The 18,119-nt window shown below is 53.2% G+C and overlaps 1 protein-coding gene across 1 annotated transcript; it reads left to right on the top strand.

Moving 5' to 3' along the window:
* Positions 1–4,845: 4,845 nt before the first annotated feature.
* LOC116756773 lies at positions 4,846–13,220 on the top strand. Its single transcript, XM_032637704.1, has 4 exons — positions 4,846–4,934; positions 6,600–6,876; positions 11,002–11,150; positions 13,106–13,220. Exons 1-4 carry the CDS (start codon positions 4,846–4,848, stop codon positions 13,218–13,220), a joined length of 630 nt encoding a protein of 209 aa, XP_032493595.1.
* Positions 13,221–18,119: the final 4,899 nt, after the last annotated feature.

The following is an 18,119-nucleotide window of genomic DNA, read 5'->3' on the forward strand; positions in this document are numbered from 1 at the left end:
AAAATGAAATAAAAGGAATCCAAATCGGAAAAGAAGAAGTAAAGCTGTTACTGTTTGCAGATGACATGATAATATACATAGAGAATCCTTAAGATGCTACCAGAAAACTACTAGAGTTAATCAATGAATTTGATAAAGTAGCAGGATACAAAATTAATGCACAGAAATCTCTGGCATTCCTATACACTAATGATGAAAAATCTGAAAGTGAAATCAAGAAAACACTCCCATTTACCATTGCAACAAAAAGAATAAAATATCTTGGAATAAACCTACCTAAGGAGACAAAAGACCTGTATGCAGAAAATTACAAGACACTGATGAAAGAAATTAAGGATGATACAAATAGATGGAGAGATATACCATGATCTTGGATTGGAAGAATCAACATTGTGAAAATGACTCTACTACCCAAAGCAATCTACAGATTCAATGCAATCCCTATCAAACTACCACTGGCATTTTTCACAGAACTAGAACAAAAAATTTCACAATTTGTATGGAAACACAAAAGACCCCGAATAGCCAAAGCAATCTTTAGAATGAAAAATGGAGCTGGAGGAATCAGGCTACCTGACTTCAGACTATACTACAAAGCTACAGTAATCAAGACAGTATGGTACTGGCACAAAAACAGAAATATAGATCAATGGAACAGGAGAGAAAGCCAGAGATAAACCCACGCACATATGGTCACCTTATCTTTGATAAAGGAGGCAGGAATGTACAGTGGAGAAAAGACATCCTCTTCAATTAGTGGTGCTGGGAAAACTGGACAGGTACATGTAAAAGTATGAGATTAGATCACTCCCTAATACCATACACAAAAATAAGCTCAAAATGGATTAAAGACCTAAATGAAAGGCCAGAAACTATCAAACTCTTAGAGGAAAACATAGGCAGAACACTCTATGACATAAATCACAGCAAGATCCTTTTTGACCCACCTCCTAGAGAAATGGAAATAAAAATAAACAAATGGGACCTAATGAAACTGCAAAGCTTTTGCACAGCAAAGGAAACCATAAACAAGACCAAAATACAACCCTCAGAATGCAAGAAAATATTTGCAAATGAAGCAACTGACAAAGGATTAATCTCCAAAATTTACAAGCAGCTCATGCAGCTCAATAACAAAAAAACAAACAACCCAATCCAAAAATGGGCAGAAGACCTAAATAGACATTTCTCCAAAGAAGACATACAGACTGCCAACAAACACATGAAAGAATGCTCAACATCATTAATCATTAGAGAAATGCAAATCAAAACTACAATGAGATATCATCTCACACCAGTCAGAATGGCCATCATCAAAAAATCTAGAAACAATAAATGCTGGAGAGGGTGTGGAGAAAAGGGAACACTCTTGCACTGCTGGTGGGAATGTGAATTGGTACAGCCACTAAGGAGAACAGTATGGAGGTTCCTTAAAAAACTACAAATAGAACTACCATATGACCCAGCAATCCCACTACTGGGCACATACCCTGAGAAAACCATAATTCAAAAAGAGTCATGTACCAAAATATTCATTGCAGCTCTATTTACAATAGCCCGGAGATGAAAACAACCTAAGTGTCCATCATTGGTTGAATGGATAAAGAAGATGTGGCACATATATACAATGGAATATTACTCAGCTATAAAAAGAAATGAAATTGAGCTATTTGTAATGAGGTGGATGGACCTAGAGTCTGTCATACAGAGTGAAGTAAGTCAGAAAGAGAGAGACAAATACCGTATGCTAACACATACATATGGAATTTAAGGGAAAAAATGTCAAGAAGAACCTAGGGGTAAGACAGTAATAAAGACACAGACCTACTAGAGAATGGACTTGAGGATATGGGGAGGGGGAAGGGTAAGCTGGGACAAAGTGAGACGGTGGCATGGACATAAAGACACTACCAAACGTAAACAGGGAGATCAGCTCGGTGCTTTGTGACCACCTAGAGGGGTGGGGTAGGGAGGGTGGGAGGGAGGGAGACGCAAGAGGGAAGAGAGATGGGAACATATGTATATCTATAACTGATTCACTTTGTTATAAAGCAGAAACTAACACACCATTGTAAAGCAATTATACTCCAATAAAGATGTTAAAAAAAAAGAAATACGTGGTGCCTCATGGTCGTCAGACGTGGCAGAGCGAGGTCGGCATCCAGCCATCCCACACACCTGGGGAGAGCCGGCCCCAGGAGACGGGCGCTTACGAGGCTGAGGCAGCGGAGGGGTCAGTATTTCTGTGCTTCGAGGGCGGCCCCTGAATCTGCCTTGAGAACAACGTGACATCATCTGGCTTCGCGGAAGTTTACATTTTTCCCTAATATCCCCCAAGTCTGGATAAACAGTGTTTCTATTTCTTCCCTTAGAAAGCAGTTGATTTATTTACCTACAGCAATTAATTTCATTTAAGGGGGCTGATAGAAATACTTATGATGTATCAGGATGAAAAATTAATGGATGAAAAAATCAGAGTAGGGCTTCCCTGGTGGCGCAGTGGTTAAGAATCCGCCTGCCAATGCAGGAGACACGGGTTCGAGCTCTGGTCCGGGGAGACCCCACAGGCCGCGGAGCAACTAAGCCCATGGGCCACAACTTCTGAGCCTGCGCTCTAGAGCCCACGAGCCACAACTACTGAGCCTGCGTGCCACAACTACTGAAGCTTGCGTGCCTAGAGCCCGTGCTCCGCAACAAGAGAAGCCACTGCAATGAGAAGCCCGCGCAACACAACAAAGAGTAGCCCCGCTCACCGCAACTAGAGAAAGCCCGCATGCAGCAACAAAGACCCAACGCAGCCAAAAATAAAATAAATAAATTTGTTTTTAAAAAATCAGGGCCAGAGCTTCCCTGGTGGCGCAGTGGTTGAGAGTCTGCCTGCCGATGCAGGGAACGCGGGTTTGTACCCCGGTCTGGGAGGATCCCACATGCCGCGGAGCGGCTGGGCCTGTGAGCCATGACCGCTGGGCCTGCGCGTCTGGAGCCTGTGTTCCTCAATGGGAGAGGCCACAGCACTGAGAGGCCCGCGTACCGCAAAAAAAAAAAAAAAAAAAAAAAGTGAAAAAAAAAAAATCAGGGCCAAAGGAAAATAAAGGCAGATCAGCTTGGAGAAGATGGCAGTCTGATTTGATTCGTGGATGAAATTCAGATTATTTAGAATGACGGTAATAGTCAGATTACTCCCAATAACGTTTTCGAAGCACATGCCTCAGGGTGTTGATAGGGTTTCTAAAAAACATAGAGGAGGGTCCTGTTATCAAATACATTTGAGAAATGTAGAGTCAGACAGAAAAACAGGGGCCACCTGCCCCAGAACCCTTTTTCAGAGGATTCTCACATCCTTCATGCAATCTTCCTGAATAATGAGCATATTAAAACAATTAAAACAACAAGACCCACCATCACCACATGCAGAACCCCTGTTCATGTGCCACTCATATGTTCACTCAGACCTCTTTGTGCCCATTGCACAGATGGGAAACTGAGGCCAGAAACCCCTCCCCAGCCCCGGGTTCCAGGAACTCATCCTTGGTCAGAATTGGCCAGGAGAGTGTCAGCCACACCTTCTGACAAGAGCCCTGAGTGAGGGGTCTGTGCAGCCCCCCTCAGAGTCAGCCCATTGAGGCTGGGACCAGGCCCTTTATCTCAAGAGGAGTTCCCAGGGTCCACTTCTCACCACGGCTGAGCTTGTGCACATCAGACCCGCCGGCCCCCTGCATCCTCTGGGCAGACAAGCAGCTAACCAGCAGAACACACTGGCAGGCTGGGCAGACTGAGGAGTCGGTACGTGGAGGGGAACATGTGCGTGCGTTTCCCTCATCAGGGCCTTTTGCCTGAGGGAAGTTCGCCCCATTCAGGTGGGCGAAACCTCAGGAGGGAAACCCATGTCCACTGGTGTGAAAACCCAGAGATGGTTGGGTGACCACAGCAGCTGGAGACCAAGGGGGAATCCCAGAAAGGGGAGATCTCACCCCAAATCTCCCACTGACCCCAACACATGTGCAGGACTCCAAGTGGCCATGAGAAAACCTGTCAGAGATGGCAGGGAGACAGAACTTGGGGTTTACCTGATTGACCTGATTAAACAAAAATCCAGACACTCATGGTGGGAGGCAGGATCTCCACAACGCATTGTCCAACATGTGCAGGATGCAATCTAAACTCACTGGACATACAGAGAGAGGGAAAACTGTGGCTTATCATCTGAACAGACCTGCAGCCCCAGTGACCAAGGTGACCCAGGTGATGAAGACAGCAGTCACGGACTTTAAGGGAGCCATTCAATGTGTGCTCAGGTAAAACGTGAAAGAATATGCTCACCTTGCATGAAAAAAAGGAAATGTCAGCAGTAATAAAAAAAAAAAACTGTACAGCGTAATCAAATAGAAACTCTAGAGCCAAGAAATACAGTATTCAAAATAAAAAAACTGTGCACAACAGCAGATTGGAGATGATAGAAGACAGAGCTGGTGAACTACAGAACAAATCAGCAGAATTCATCCAACCTGAAGAAGAGAGAAAAGGAAAAGAAGTGAGCAGAAGCCCACTGACCTGTGGGCCAAGAACAAAAGATCCTGCCTGTGTAATCGGAGTCCCGGAGGAGAGGAGAGAGGGGCTTGGGGGAAGCACTTAGAATAAACAGCAGCTGCATTTCCCGTTTTGGCGAGTTACATGCGTTTGCTGAGGCGTACAAAGAGTGGACAGAGCATCAGGGGACCTGGCTGCCCAGGGGTCCCAGCAGAGGGGCCCAGAGGGGCTGGACCCTGATTCCCCTGGGCTCAGAGCAGAGTCAGCCGGGCTCTGCCGGAGGTTAGCATATGCTCCACGTGGGCTCCCCAGGACGAAATGCACCTGGAGATGCCTCCTGCACCATTTCCGTCTCGAGGCACCCTGCTGTCCGGGACCCACGAAGACCATCCAGCCCAAGCTTCGAGGTGAGCCACTGTCCCCGGGGCCTGGCCGTCCACCCTCAGGGTTTCCCTGCCAGCCTGTCCTCTGCGAGGGGCACACGCCTCCCCCCAGGAGCCAAGAGCCAAGCCCGAATCCCGGCCCAGGAACTCTTGTCCCACCTCCCTCCCAGTCACTGCAGTGTCCACCTGGGGGTCCCCCTCCCGCCCTTCCCTGCCTCCTGCCCTGCAAAGGCCACCCCAGGAGGCACCTTATTTCCCTGGTGAAGGGCTCCTGGGGCCAATGTACACGACCACACTCAATATAAAATTCCCACGATGAGCTAAGAAATAAGAAAAATGTTACTTATGGCTGAGTAATAGTCCACTGTATATCTGTGCCACACCTTCTTTATCCATGCCTCTGTGGATGGATATCTAGGTTGCTTTCATGTCCTGGCTATGTACATAGTGCTGCTGTGAACATTGGGTTGCATGTTTCTTTTCGAATTGTGTTTTTCTCCAGATGTATGCCCAAGAGTGGGATTGCTGGATCATATGGCAGCTCTATTTTTAGTTTTTTAAGGAGCCTCCATACTGTTCTCCACAGTTCACATTCCCACCAACAGTGTAGGAAAGTTTCCATTTTCTCTACACCCTCTCCAGCATTTGTTATTTGTAGACATTTTGATGATGGCCATTCTGACCGACGTGAGGTGATACCTCATTGTAGTTTTGATCTGCACTTCTCTAATAATTAGTGATGCTGAACATCTTTTCATGTGCCTGTGGGCCATGTGTACATCTTCTTTGGAGAAATTTCTATTTAGGTCCTCTGCCCATTGTTTGATTGGGTTGTTTGGTTTTTTGGTATTGAGCCACATGAGCTGTTTGTATATTTTGGAGACTAATCCCTTGTGAGTCGCATCTTTGCAAATATTTTCTACCATTCTGTGGATGGTGTTTTCATTTACTTTATGGTTTCCTTTGCTGTGCAAAAGCTTTTAAGTTTAATTGGTCCCATTTGCTTATTTTTGTTTCCTTTTCGTTACTCTAGGAGGTGGATCCAAAAAGAATGAAATCATGCCATTTGCAGCAACACGGATGGACCTAGAGGTGATCACACTAAGTGAAGTAAGTCAGACAAAGACAAACATCATATAATATCACCTATATGTAGAATCTTAAAAAATGATACAAATGAACTTATTTGCACAACAGAAACAGACTCACAGACATAGAGAACAGATTTGTGGTTACCAAAGTGGTAAGGGGGGAAGGGCTAAATTAGGAGTTTGGAATTAACAGATACACACAACTATATATAAACTAGGTAACCAACAAGGACCTACTATTAGCACAGGGAACTCTACTCAATACTCTGTAATAACCTACATGGGAAAAGAGTCTGAAAAAGAATGGATATATGCATACGTATACCTGAATCACTTTGCTGAACACCTGAAACTAACACAACATTGTAAACCAACTGTACTCCAATATAAAAGAAAAGTTTTTAAAGAATGCTATTTACGATATGGCTGCCTTACTATGAGCGTAATCATGTATTGTTTGGAGGCCTTCCTCTCATACATCTTAAGATAAAGGGGGTTTGATGCCAGCAGTTTTTTTTTTAACCTCAGCCTACGAGGCGTCTCAGGAGCAGCCCATCCGGAAGAGACGGCGGTGATTTTGGTAACACTCTCTTGCCAGGAGCCAGCGAGCAGGGAAGACTCCCCGGGCTGCCCTCCGGTTTCTGGCCGAGCAGCCGAGGGACGCGTGCCTGCCAGGGCCTGCGGCGGGAGCCCATCGTGTCTCCAGGGGCCGCCAGACTGAAGGCAGCTCGTCTTTCCGGCCTCTGACCGGACGCCAGGCATGGTGTCACCAAGCCCGTATAAAAGCGAGGGGCAGGCACAGTCCAGGCGCGCTGGGGACACGGGAGGACACCTGCCTAAAGAAGCTGCGCCTACCGGCCCGGACAGACCTCAGAGTAAGCCTGGGTGATGCGACCACGGGGCTGGGGCGTCCGTGGGGTGCGGGAGCCAGGGCCGCACACTGGCGTCTTCTGGGGATTTAACTTTGTTAGCAGCTTCTGCCATTCAGCCTTCCGGTGACAAAGCCCGGGATGGAGACCGAGCCGCCGGCCCCCTCCCCCTTCCTCCCACCCTCGCCGACTGCGGGGACTGTTTCCACTGTCCGCTGCTGGCTTTCTGGTGCCCCTTGGCTGGCTGGCTGGCTGGCTGGCTGGCTGGCTGTCCGTTGTTTCTGCTCCGTGAGGGTTTGAAGGGCTGCACTGCAGGGCTGGTCTTCCGGAGAGTAAAAGCTCTGATACCCCGTGTCTCTGGGAAGCCCCGCAAGGAGAACAGTCAACTCACCTTAAAATGTCAACTTTTTCCTCGGTCAGAATGAGTCCAGCGCCAACCCCTGGTCCCTCCCAGAGGCAAAACCCTTGAGTGGATGCACCCCAGCCCCACACACAGTCGCCCACGTTTTCACTCTTTTTTTTTTTTTTTCGTTTTCACACTTTTAGTTCACCGGCAGCACTGCCAGCAAGGATTCGGCCCCTGGGGGAGAAACTGCGGGCGTTTCTAAGTCCTCTGGTCTACGGGGGCCCCCTGGGGGCTGGGACCACCTAGGACTTGGAGGACACGGCTCAGCGACAGCTCAGGGTGCTCCTGCCACGTGGAGGCTCTCCAAGATCAGCAAGGGGTCTGACCCAGGCTCCTTCAAATTACTGCCGCTGCCCTGGGTCTTGAGTGTGTGAGATTTTGCCTTTAAGAGCAGAGTCTATTACCCACAGCCCTCTGGCTCTCTTGAAAGTAAGCCTCGCTGGCCTTCAAAGCCAGACATTCTGGGGTTCATCTTCCTGGTGCAGGACCCCCAAGCTGGAGAGCTAACTGTGGGGCTCAGACCCCTTGCTCCTTGGGGAGAAACTCTATGACTGTGAAAGCCCTCCCATTTGTGGGTTGCAGACCCAAGGGTGTGGGTCTTGACTATACTGTGTCTCCACCCCTCCTACCTGGCTGGCGGTGGTTCCTTCCGTATATCCTCAGTTGTGGAAGGTCCTGCCAGTCTTCTGGTCACTCTCACTGACAGCTGCCCTGTGAGTAGTTAGAATTTGCACGTGCTCACAAGAGGAGGTGAGTTCAGGGTCTTCACCATCTTGACTCCTTCCCCATCACTGCTAATTTTGGAGTTGTTAATAGCCTCCTTTCATGGAGTTCACTCATTTCTTTATTTGCTCTGCAAATATACGTGTGTATCCTGGTGCCACAGGGGGCCTGCGGTCACCTGGAGACACACCGAGGCCCATGGGACCCAGAGGAGGGGCCCTGCCTGATTGTCAGGGGAGGCTGGGGTCCTCAGAGTGTGGACATGACAGCGGAGTAGGGCTCATCCCTGGAGGCTGGGGAGGGGCTACATTCCAGGACGAGGGACAGACAGCCACGCAGAGTCACGCAGAGTGAGGAGGGGTCTCCCCTCATGCCCATGGCATTCTGCAATTTCACTGTCACAGTAGACCCTGTCCCCAGCTGGGCTGCACTTGCTCCCAGATCCAGCCTGTCCCCACCTCCTTGGTGAGAACATGGTGAAGACAGCCCAGCCCCACGTGCCAGGGTGAGGACCAAAATAAACGATGGCCCTGAAAGATGGGTTCACGGCAGGCTGTCCCATCCCGCGGGCTCCTGGCGTGGAGGGCAGTGACCAGGAGGAGGGGCTCGCCCCGCGGCTCAGACAGGACAGCCCTCCCCGCCGTTTCCCCGCCTCCCCCGCCCTCCTGCCCAGACCCTCCCTGCCAGCTTCACCCTCCGCCCTTGAGGCCTGCAAGTGTCTTTTTTGTTTCTCCTTCAGAATCCACAGCAGGTGCAGGCTTGGCGCTTTAGGGTTAGTCACGCAGCCGCGTAAACCCTGACCCAACAAGCCAGCAGCCTCGGAGATTTACAGTTGTTTTAAGGGATCTGCTGCCAGTCTCCAGGCTCTGTGGTTTCTTCTTCAGTTTTTGTAAGCATCCTGCACCTCAGTGTGGAGGACTGGACTCCCTGAGATGTTTTTTTTTTTTTAATATTTTATTTTTATGACTTTATGTTTTCATATCTGGTAAGGCTGGTCCCCTTACTCCCATTAGTCACCTGCTTCAGAAATCTCTTGGCTATTCTTTTTTTTGTGTGTGTGGTACGTGGGCCTCTCACTGTTGTGGCCTCTCCCGTTGCGGAGCACAGGCTCGGGACGCACAGGCTCAGCAGCCATGGCTCACGGGCCCAGCCGCCCCGCAGCATGTGGGATCTTCCCGGACCGGGGCACAAGCCCGTGTCCCCTGCATCGGCAGGCAGACTCTCAACCACTGCGCCACCAGGGAAGCCCCTTGAGATGCTTTTAGACTGCGAAGCGGGCGGCTCATCATTCTTCCTCTCTCCTCCCGGGCTCCTGCACCAGCGTCATCTCCTCCCACACTGCGCCCTGGGTCCAGCTCTGGCCACAGATGTGAGCAGCTGTCCCTATGGCCAGCCCTCTGTCCCGAGGGTCAACCAGTGTCCAGAGCACGGAAGTTGCTTCCCAGTACTCACGCCCATGCACACAGGCACGTGTGCACACACGCACACACGTGCAGCATGTGTTGACAGGCTGGCACTGGGCCCCTTCTTCACTAGAAGCTGTGGACTAGCCTCGTGGACTAGACGCCGTGCAGGTGGAGCAGCAGAGGAGCCAGCGCTGTGGGGCTGAGGGCTGGGCCTCCCCCCCGCTGCCCCCACCCCGCTCCCCCTCTGCCAGCAGGGAGCAGCCTGGTTGTCCCTTCAGTGCATGGCCTGAGGTTTTAACAGCAGCCAACTCTACATGAAAAACAAAAGCTCATTCTGTCCCCAGAAACTTACCTTGATCTCGATTTCTAATTAAGCTGGAGGTGCCCTTCCAATGATCTCGGCTGGTTTAAGGGGTCCACTGGGGTCCTGGAATCTCCCACCGGGCTTCTCCTGACCCAGTGTCCACCTGTGTGTTCTGAAACATGGGGTCTTGATAGAACACGTGGGGTGCAGCCAGGCCAGCAGATCAGGCTGTGACTGCCGTTGAACAGACAGTTTGTCACTCATGGTCCCCAGAGGAGGGGGCACGCCCCACCCTGCATGGCCTCCCGGGGAGCGGCAGGGTCAGCTGGGGGGCAGGGAGAGAAGGGGCTGTGATTTCCATGGGAAGGTCCAGGTGAGGCAGGGCAAGCTGAGGAATTCCAGTGGCCCGGGGTGCAGGGCTGTCCCTGGTTTCTGGTACCTGGTCCTGGGTGATGAGGGCAAGTGGATCGTGGCCCGGAGTGTGGCAGCCCACAGAGGGAGCCTCTGGATTGGTTGGGGTATGTTTGAAAAGGCACCCAGGAGGCAGGAAGCCCAGGCACAGCACTGGGACGTCCAGAAGAAGGCGTGTCGGGGTCGTGTGTGCAGGGTAGACACTAGGGCCCCGAGCTTACAGAAGCTGGAAACCTGGTTATGCAATGAGGTGCTGGAAGGTACCACAGGCTGAAGCAACAGACATTGAACGTCTCCATCCTGGAGGCTGGACTCCAAGAGCCAGGCGTGGGCAGCGGGGTCCCCTGAGGCCTCACTCCTTGCCGTGTGGACGGCCGCCTTATCCCCGGGTCTTCATGGGGCGCCCCTCTGTGCGTGTCTGTGCCCTGACCTCCTCTTCCTATAAGGACCCCAGCTCTACTGGGTCAGGGCCACCCTAGTGACCTTTTCTAGCCTTAATGACCTCCATCACGTTCTGCAGTCCTGGGGGCTGGGACCACCTAGGACTTGGAGGACACGGCTCAGCGACAGCTCAGGGTGCTCCTGCCACGTGGAGCCATATGGATTGCTAGCCGTCCTCACCCAAGACCACCTGCATGAAACATCCAAAGACCCAAAATGGGATTTGCCATCAGCTGCTACTTCCTTTAATACAAGAAACAGTTCCAGAAGGTGACAGGGCCGCTGGTCTTAGACAGGCCATGAGGGGCTGACAGTCCAACTCCCCAAAAAGGTGTACAGGGTGCCTGGGAAATGTCTGGGGCCAAGCCAGCTTCTTTGTTGTTAACAAGCTGGTTTCATGTGCTCTCGCACCAACACAGCATAAATTCTCCTTTATCCAGAAAATGAGTAAAAGCTACACCTTGAAGAATCCAGCAAGGGTGTCCTACGATGCTGGAGTGATAAAGATGTTTTGGGAGAAAAAAATCGAGCTTCACACTACACAGCTGCAGAACGAGGACATGAGGATCCGCAGAAGTGCCCTGGACAGGTGAGCGCAGTGCCGGCGACCTGCGGGCACAGAGACACACCTGCACCAGGGCTGCTCAGCCCTCAGGATGCAGGCGTCCACAGACCCCACCACCACCACCCGCTTCCTCTCCCCAGATCAGTGTCACAGGAGAAATGGGTACGAAACACTGAACACCAGCCACGTTAACTCAGATTCAAAATCACATTATTGAATCACTAGTGGGAGAGAGGAACACCCCATCCCTCCCTCCCCCCATCCCACCATCCCTTCCAATCACCCCATCCCTCCATCACCCCGTCCCACCATCACCCCATCCCTCCTTCACCCCCTCCCTCCATCACCCCGTCCCTCCTTCACCCCCTCCCTCCATCACCCCCTCCCTCCATCACTCCGTCCCACCATCACCCCCTCCCTCCATCACCTTATCCCTCCTCACCCCGTCTCTCCATCACCCCGTCCGTTCATCCCCACTCTCCTGAGGGTCTTGTAGGAAGCTGTCGCCCAGGGTTAGTCTGGCTTTGTCTGTTTTCTGACAGTTGTTCCCACTGAGTTCAGGATAAAACAACGTGTCCCTTCTACTCCTTCCCGCACATTTGCTTGACTTGCAGATACAAAGCCACCCCTTTCTTTACTGGGTGGACTCCAGGGGCCTGTGAGTGCTGAGGGCGTCTCCCTGAGCTCAGGTGACCCTGAGCAGACCCAGGAGTGACCGCTCGTGGACAGCTAAGACGGCGTATTAGCACCTAGACAAGGATTCAAATGGCCAGAAGCTTCCAAAGCGGGCGCGGCCTTAGCCCCCAGATAGTATCAGCAGCTGCCGCCCTGGAAGCTGGGCTGGAAAGGAGGATTCTTGGGGGCCGTGGCGGGACCAGGCTTGCACTGACCTTGTGAGCAGCCGGAGGTCTGGTTGGCGCACTGGGCGCCCCCCACCTGTCTCCAAGGCTTCTGGCCACTCGGCACAGGCATGGGGGCCATGACATCTCCTGTCCTCACGGTGAAGCCCCCAGAGCTGGTCACTGCACCCACCTGGCCTCCACGGGCAGGGTTCCTGCATGGAACCGTCACACGAATGGTTCCCCCCCACCCCAGGCTCCCTCCTGGGTCTCCGTGGCCTTGTCCCTGTCTTTCATGTGTCATCAGGCCCTGGGATGTTCTGGGTCTTTGGCCCATGGGGGCAGGTCCCAAGAGTGGGCCACAGGTCAGCACCAGCCCGGTTAGTCACCGAGGTCCTGGACTGCTAGGGGCCGGACCGGGGAAGGGGGTGACATCTTCGCCTCTCTGGAGAGAAGTGGCTGTTATGGAGCCTCGGACCCCCGCCAGCCCACACCTTACTCCTGGCCGGCAGCAGCTCTGGGCCACGTCCCCAGGGCCGCCACAGCCTGGTAGAGGGCAGGAGCGTGGCCGAGACGCGGGGCCCGGCTGTCCCAGCCTCTCCATGGGCTGCTGGGAGGCGCCCTCCTCACCTAGGTCCCTGGGCACTGGGACAGGCGTCTGCGGGGACTCTCGTTGCCAGTCTGCCCGCCAGCCCTAGAGGTCGGTCTGGGCCAGGCGCCCCCCACCTGCCTCCCTCCAAGCCAAACCACATGCTCACGTGTGGCCCACAGGCAGCTGCGACCCCTTGGCCAGGCTGTTCCCACCCAGGGCACACCGTGTGTTGTGCTGGGGTCACCGCAACAGGCCACCTTCCCGGGAAGGGACCGCCCAAGGGGCCGGCGTGAGGGCGCATCCAGGCCTTGGGAGCACAGGCGACAGCAGTGATGGGCGCATCCCCAGGTGCGAGTTCAGGACGCAGCTGGATCCCCGCCTTCCCTTCCGGGAGGAGCCCGAGTGAGACCCTCCGTGGCAGGCGAGGCCTGAAGCGCGGGCACCAGCTGGCAGGGAGGGGGCAGCTTAGCTCGCACGCGGCCAAGGTGCCAACAGACGGGCCCAGCTGACCCCAGCCCTCCCTGAGCCCAAACGGTCGCCCGCCCCAGGCTCCGCAGCGAGTGGGCTCGGAAGCTGGAGAGGAGGAACCAGATGATGCTGAGCAGCCAGGAGGCGCCCCCGCGGCCCACCCTGCCCGGCACCCCCGACCAGCCCGCAGCCTGAGGCCCGACCTGCTTCCCCCGACGCTCCCGCCGTGGCCCCCGCGCCAGCAGAACCGCTTTGTGGTTTTGCGTCTCTAGCGTGACGCAAGCGCCCAATAAAATCTAAGATAAGTGGATGCTTTGTGCACATTTGTCTTCGCATCTGTAAAATGTACACAGATTAAAAGCGACAGTGATGCTACTAACGTACAACAAGCCACGGAGAGAAGCCACTGGGCTGCAGGGACCCGTGCATTTAAACACAGCTTCATTCACCTTCGATCAAAATGTGTGCAGAAGCTCAGCCTCAGGATGGTGCCTGATGTGAAGGCGTGTAAAGCACGTGCTTCCCCCAAATTCCTTTACACTCTTTACTCATCACCAGGAACATCTCAGGAGGCTAAGCAGTCTTGTCCTCACAGTCAGAAATTTCACCCGGGTTCGGAGGCACAAACCTCCTGAGTCCACAGAGGCCACTCGAGCCGGGATTCGGTGCTTCGGGTTCAGTCATGTCCTCGCCGAGCCCCCCAGCGGGGGCTGTGACCACCGCAAACGGGCAGGAGGGCCGAGCATGCAGCAGGGGCCGGGCCGCAGCAGGAGGACCTGGTCTGTCTCATCTCCTGATGAGGCCCAGACACCAGCCGGTGCCTGACCCTACTCCACCAGCCTGCCTGTGTGCGCCCAGCAGTGGCCACTGCGGCCCCTCGTTGGCGGTGCAGGACTGCTGGTATGGGGCTGGGGTCTAGCTCACGTCATCTCTCCAGGTTGAGTAACAGGGAAGGACAAATCTGACTCCATATTGGGTCTGTTTCTTTAACTTTTGTATCTTATTGCTTTTGCTACAAGTTAATCACTGAAAGAGTGTTGCCTATAACCTGAAATATACAGGGTAGCCATTCTCAAGGCTCTGACCTTTAAGGGTACAACACTTTTCATTCATATAAAGAGAAAAATTTGCAGGACAGAGAATACCACTTGTCTTGTTGGAGGTTTACAGGAACATCCTGACCTGACCTAGGTGGACAGCTGCAAGAACAAAAGATGCCGACACCAAGAGGTCTGCAACAACCAGCCACGCCCCTCCCCTTTTAGTGTAAAAGCAGGCTGAATTCTGACTGGGGTGAGACACTTCCCTGGGACATGCATCTACCATCTTCTCGGTCTGCCGGCTTTCCTAATAAAGTCCCTATTCCCTGCCCCAGCACCTGGTCTCTCAAGTTATTGGCCTGTCGTGCAGCCAGCAGTGCAAGCTCGGACTCAGTAACTATTGGGTTTGGATTCTGTTCTGTCCTGACCATCTGGTCCAGTGGGAAAGCAGAGGGGAAGGAGCATGGCTTCACCAGTTTTGGGAGCCTCTCCAGAGACTTAACCAGACAAAAAACGTTGACACCAATGGCCACGTGACACCCTGTGCTGAACACAGATGCCTTGTAGGGCGTTTCCAGAGCTGACCACACAGAGTGGAAAGGCAAGCGAAAGTCCAGCAGGAAAGGCCCAGAACCTGACACAAAGCGTGGATGCTTAGCTCCCCAAATGGCCCGGTGGAGAGAACCTAGCAAAGGTCCCTTACGACACCAACTTGCGAACACATGTTCCTTGGGTCACCTCGTGGGCTGTCCGTCATTGCTCGTGACTCAGGACATTCCATTGATAAACATGCTGGGAACGTGGTGATTAATTGCCCTAAAAATAGTTGGAGAACAAAAGTCCGTCACTAAGACTCACAAAGTCCCAGGCTGCTGGAAGGTAATTTCATCTGATGATGGGCTTAGAGCTCTGAGCTGTCAACACTGAAAAACAGAGCCATCATCTTGGACCGTTTGGGGTGGAAGGGCGTGTCGGTGCAGCAGCCCTAGTTGTGAGGCCGTGCACAGTCTCTGTCCTCACTGCCTGTCATGCTGTGGTCACTCTGCAGTGACCCAGTGACCTTCCCTTCGTGGCAAAAGCCAAAATGGCGCGGAGACAGGGCCCTTCACCAACCGCATCTACTCTCTTTATCGTTGATCTTGGCCTCAGGCGAAGCCAAGCTAGACTCTGAGGTCGGAAGGCATTCGGTGAGGGAGAGGGTGCTGCAGCGAGGGCGAGGGCGGGCGGGCAGGACCCCAGCCCCAGGGGCCCACGTGAGGGCTCAGGACCGAGCTCTCCTCACACCTGGCTCTTTTGTAATTTTCCACATGTGCAGAGCATGTTTAGGGGCTGAATTCCAACAGAATATCCACTCCTTCCTCTTCTGGAGGAGAATCTGAGACACAGAGAAGTGGGGATGGGGCCCCAGCCATGCAGCCTGGAGAAGAGAGCGAAGAGAGCCTTTCTCTTCTCTCCACAAGCCTTCGCCCCTTCCCGGCATCGGGAGTAACTGAGGGAAGGGCCGTGATGGCGGAGGGTGTGGGGTCACCCGGGCTGCCTGATGTGAGGGGCGCCCCTGAGCCCGGGGCACTCCAGCACTCAGGCTGGGCACAGACACCTGCTCCCAGCGGGTCTGTGCAGGCACCTGCCGCTCTCGGACCTCCACGGGGCACCTGGGGTCCGTCCACTGTGCCCATCAGCTCTTCCCCAAAACAGCATTGCCACTCAGGTCTGACGTTCATCCTAGCACAGCAGGATAACTCCCAGTGGCTAGTTGGGTTTTTTCCTGCTGTATCATGGAAGGGTTTCTGAAACTCACACCACGTTTTGCCGAACTCATTAAGGCCGAGCAGAGCCACGCGCTCTGAAGAGTAACCGTGACTCTGAGTCCACGGCTGCCTGTCCTCCAAAACCGAGCTGGGGTCAGGCAGTTAGGTGACGGTCCGGCAGAGCCTCGTAGGGCCGCCCGGGCCCCCGGCTTGCTGTGCTGTTCCTCACCCGTGAGTCCCTTGCTCCGCCTGCATGGGACTCAGTCCCAGTTCTGGCAGGAACCACAGCCCACAGCCCAGAAATTCCTGACACCTGTGGTCAAGCATCTTAATGTTTCTGCCGGGAAAACACAGGGAAGTTTCCTCTCAGTGTAATATGAGAGGGTCTGGCTGACAAGTGAGCTACGAAGAAAGCTTCTACTTTTCAGAGCTATTTGGACCTGGGCACTGCAGACAAGGGACTGAGGGGCTGTCATTGTGGGAAGTGAAGCCGCCCACGCAGGGCTGGCCTCCAAATTGGAGACCCCATGGTTCGAGACCCCATGGGCGGCACCCACGGAGGCTCCCTGGAAGAGGGTCCCCCCTGCAGAGCAGTGATGCTGGGGCTTGCCAAACCAAGAACAGGGCTCATTAAACGAGGAAGTTAGTCATCCTTAGTGGTGGCTGGCCGTGTACCGTTTCTCTTTCCTTCAGCACACGTCTTGTAAGAATCAGAGCGTTTCTCAGCCTAGGCAAAATTAAGCTACTTAACAAAAAGGTGTGAAGATTCCTTGACACCAGTCAATGCTGAGTCCTTTTTCGAATGCACCCAGTTACCCCCAAATTCCTGTGACAGCAGGTTTGTGTGAACAAGACTGGCATCGAGCAGGTGACTCTACTTCCGGGGGGAGACCAGCATCCTGGGGACTGTCCCCCAACCCCGTCCTGAGGGGCCCCTTCCTCGTGGTGTCATTTGTCTGCTTCTCTATCCTCTTAAAGATGGAAATTCCCTCCAAGGGCTCAAGAGGTTCGAGCTAAACATCAGGGCTGCGTCACCTCCCTCCCAAAAGACCGGCACCTGGGCGTCCCGTGCATGAGGCTGAGTCTGAGTCTGCGTCCAGGAGACACGTGCCACTCGTCTCTCTGATGCCAGGTAAGCCCAGGTCCCCAGCAGACACTCCTGAGGATGTGACCACAAATCCCCACCTTGTCCAACCGGTCACTTCTAGAAAGCTGACAAGGGGGACTTGCTCATCTGTCACCACTTTTATGTCCACTAGACAGCCTCCCTTTTTCAAGTGGGTTCTTCCTTGTGAGTGGCGTGGTTTGGTTAGACTGCCCCTCATGAGTGCAGAAAGCAGGATTATGTTTCATTTTCCCTTTGCCACCAATATTCAAAATGAAAAGTTGGCTTAATATCTACCTTGAATCTATTTCTCAGGCTTTCTATTGAGCATCACCATGGATTCATGGATTTACATAGACTGGATGCAGTCAGTCAACTCTGAGCATCATTTTAGATGCTTGAATTGTCACCGATTTGACCAGTGGGACCTTTGCAAAGGATTTTCCACTCATCTTGAAAGTTCCCTTGCTTTCTGAAACAACAAAAGGTCCTAAGCTTGTGTGTACCGCAGCTGCCCTGGAACAGAAAATGAATAAACAAATTGTGGTACATTCAATAGTAAAATAATAGGAATAAAAAGTAACAAACTGCGGCTATGTGCACCAAAGTGGCACGTGTGGTGAAAGGAGATTGGGGTGTGATAAAAACATGCCCATCCTGCAGGTGACATCCCAGAAGGGGCAGAGGGAGTCATGGTGAAAGCGGGACTCCAGTCCCCTCCAGGCAGGGAATCATCTCTGAGCAGCTCAGGGGCCGAGTAGGGGTGGAGATGCTCCAGATCTCGTTCAGGTGGAGGTTACATGACACACAATCCTCACGGCGCATGGAGCTGACCCTTGGATGGTGCACTTTATTGCATGTGAATTTCATCCCAGTAGAAAAGGTTTACAGTGAAGGCTCAGGTGCACCCCACCTCTGCTGGGGACCGGTGGCGGGGGGGCACATCCCATCTGAAGAGACGCGTTGCCCTCAGGGAGAGGCCACTCCACCCCCAGGGAGGGCGAGTGCTGGGCCCTGATGGGGGCGGGGGTGCTTATCCTACCCAGGGATCTTGGGTCCCTGGTCTCATGCGTTGCCCACCAGGATCCACTGTCCCTCTCCTCCCAGTCGGACCCTGACCTGGGCAGGTGCTCCTGGGACCACTGAATGGCCCTTGGGCTCAGGATGGGGAAGGGGAGGGTCCTCCTGGCTTCACACGCGG

This window comes from Phocoena sinus, chromosome 7, assembly GCF_008692025.1.
Source record: "Phocoena sinus isolate mPhoSin1 chromosome 7, mPhoSin1.pri, whole genome shotgun sequence".
Lineage (NCBI taxonomy): Eukaryota > Metazoa > Chordata > Mammalia > Artiodactyla > Phocoenidae > Phocoena > Phocoena sinus.

Bases quoted from the DNA above. Each gene is read 5' to 3' on its own strand.
- LOC116756773 (XM_032637704.1), top strand. From the start codon at position 4,846: ATGCACCTGGAGATGCCTCCTGCACCATTTCCGTCTCGAGGCACCCTG. The intron at 4,935-6,599 runs GTGAGCCACTGT...CTCTCTTGCCAG, and splicing joins CATCCAGCCCAAGCTTCGAG to GAGCCAGCGAGCAGGGAAGA. The intron at 11,151-13,105 runs GTGAGCGCAGTG...CGCCCGCCCCAG, and splicing joins CGCAGAAGTGCCCTGGACAG to GCTCCGCAGCGAGTGGGCTC.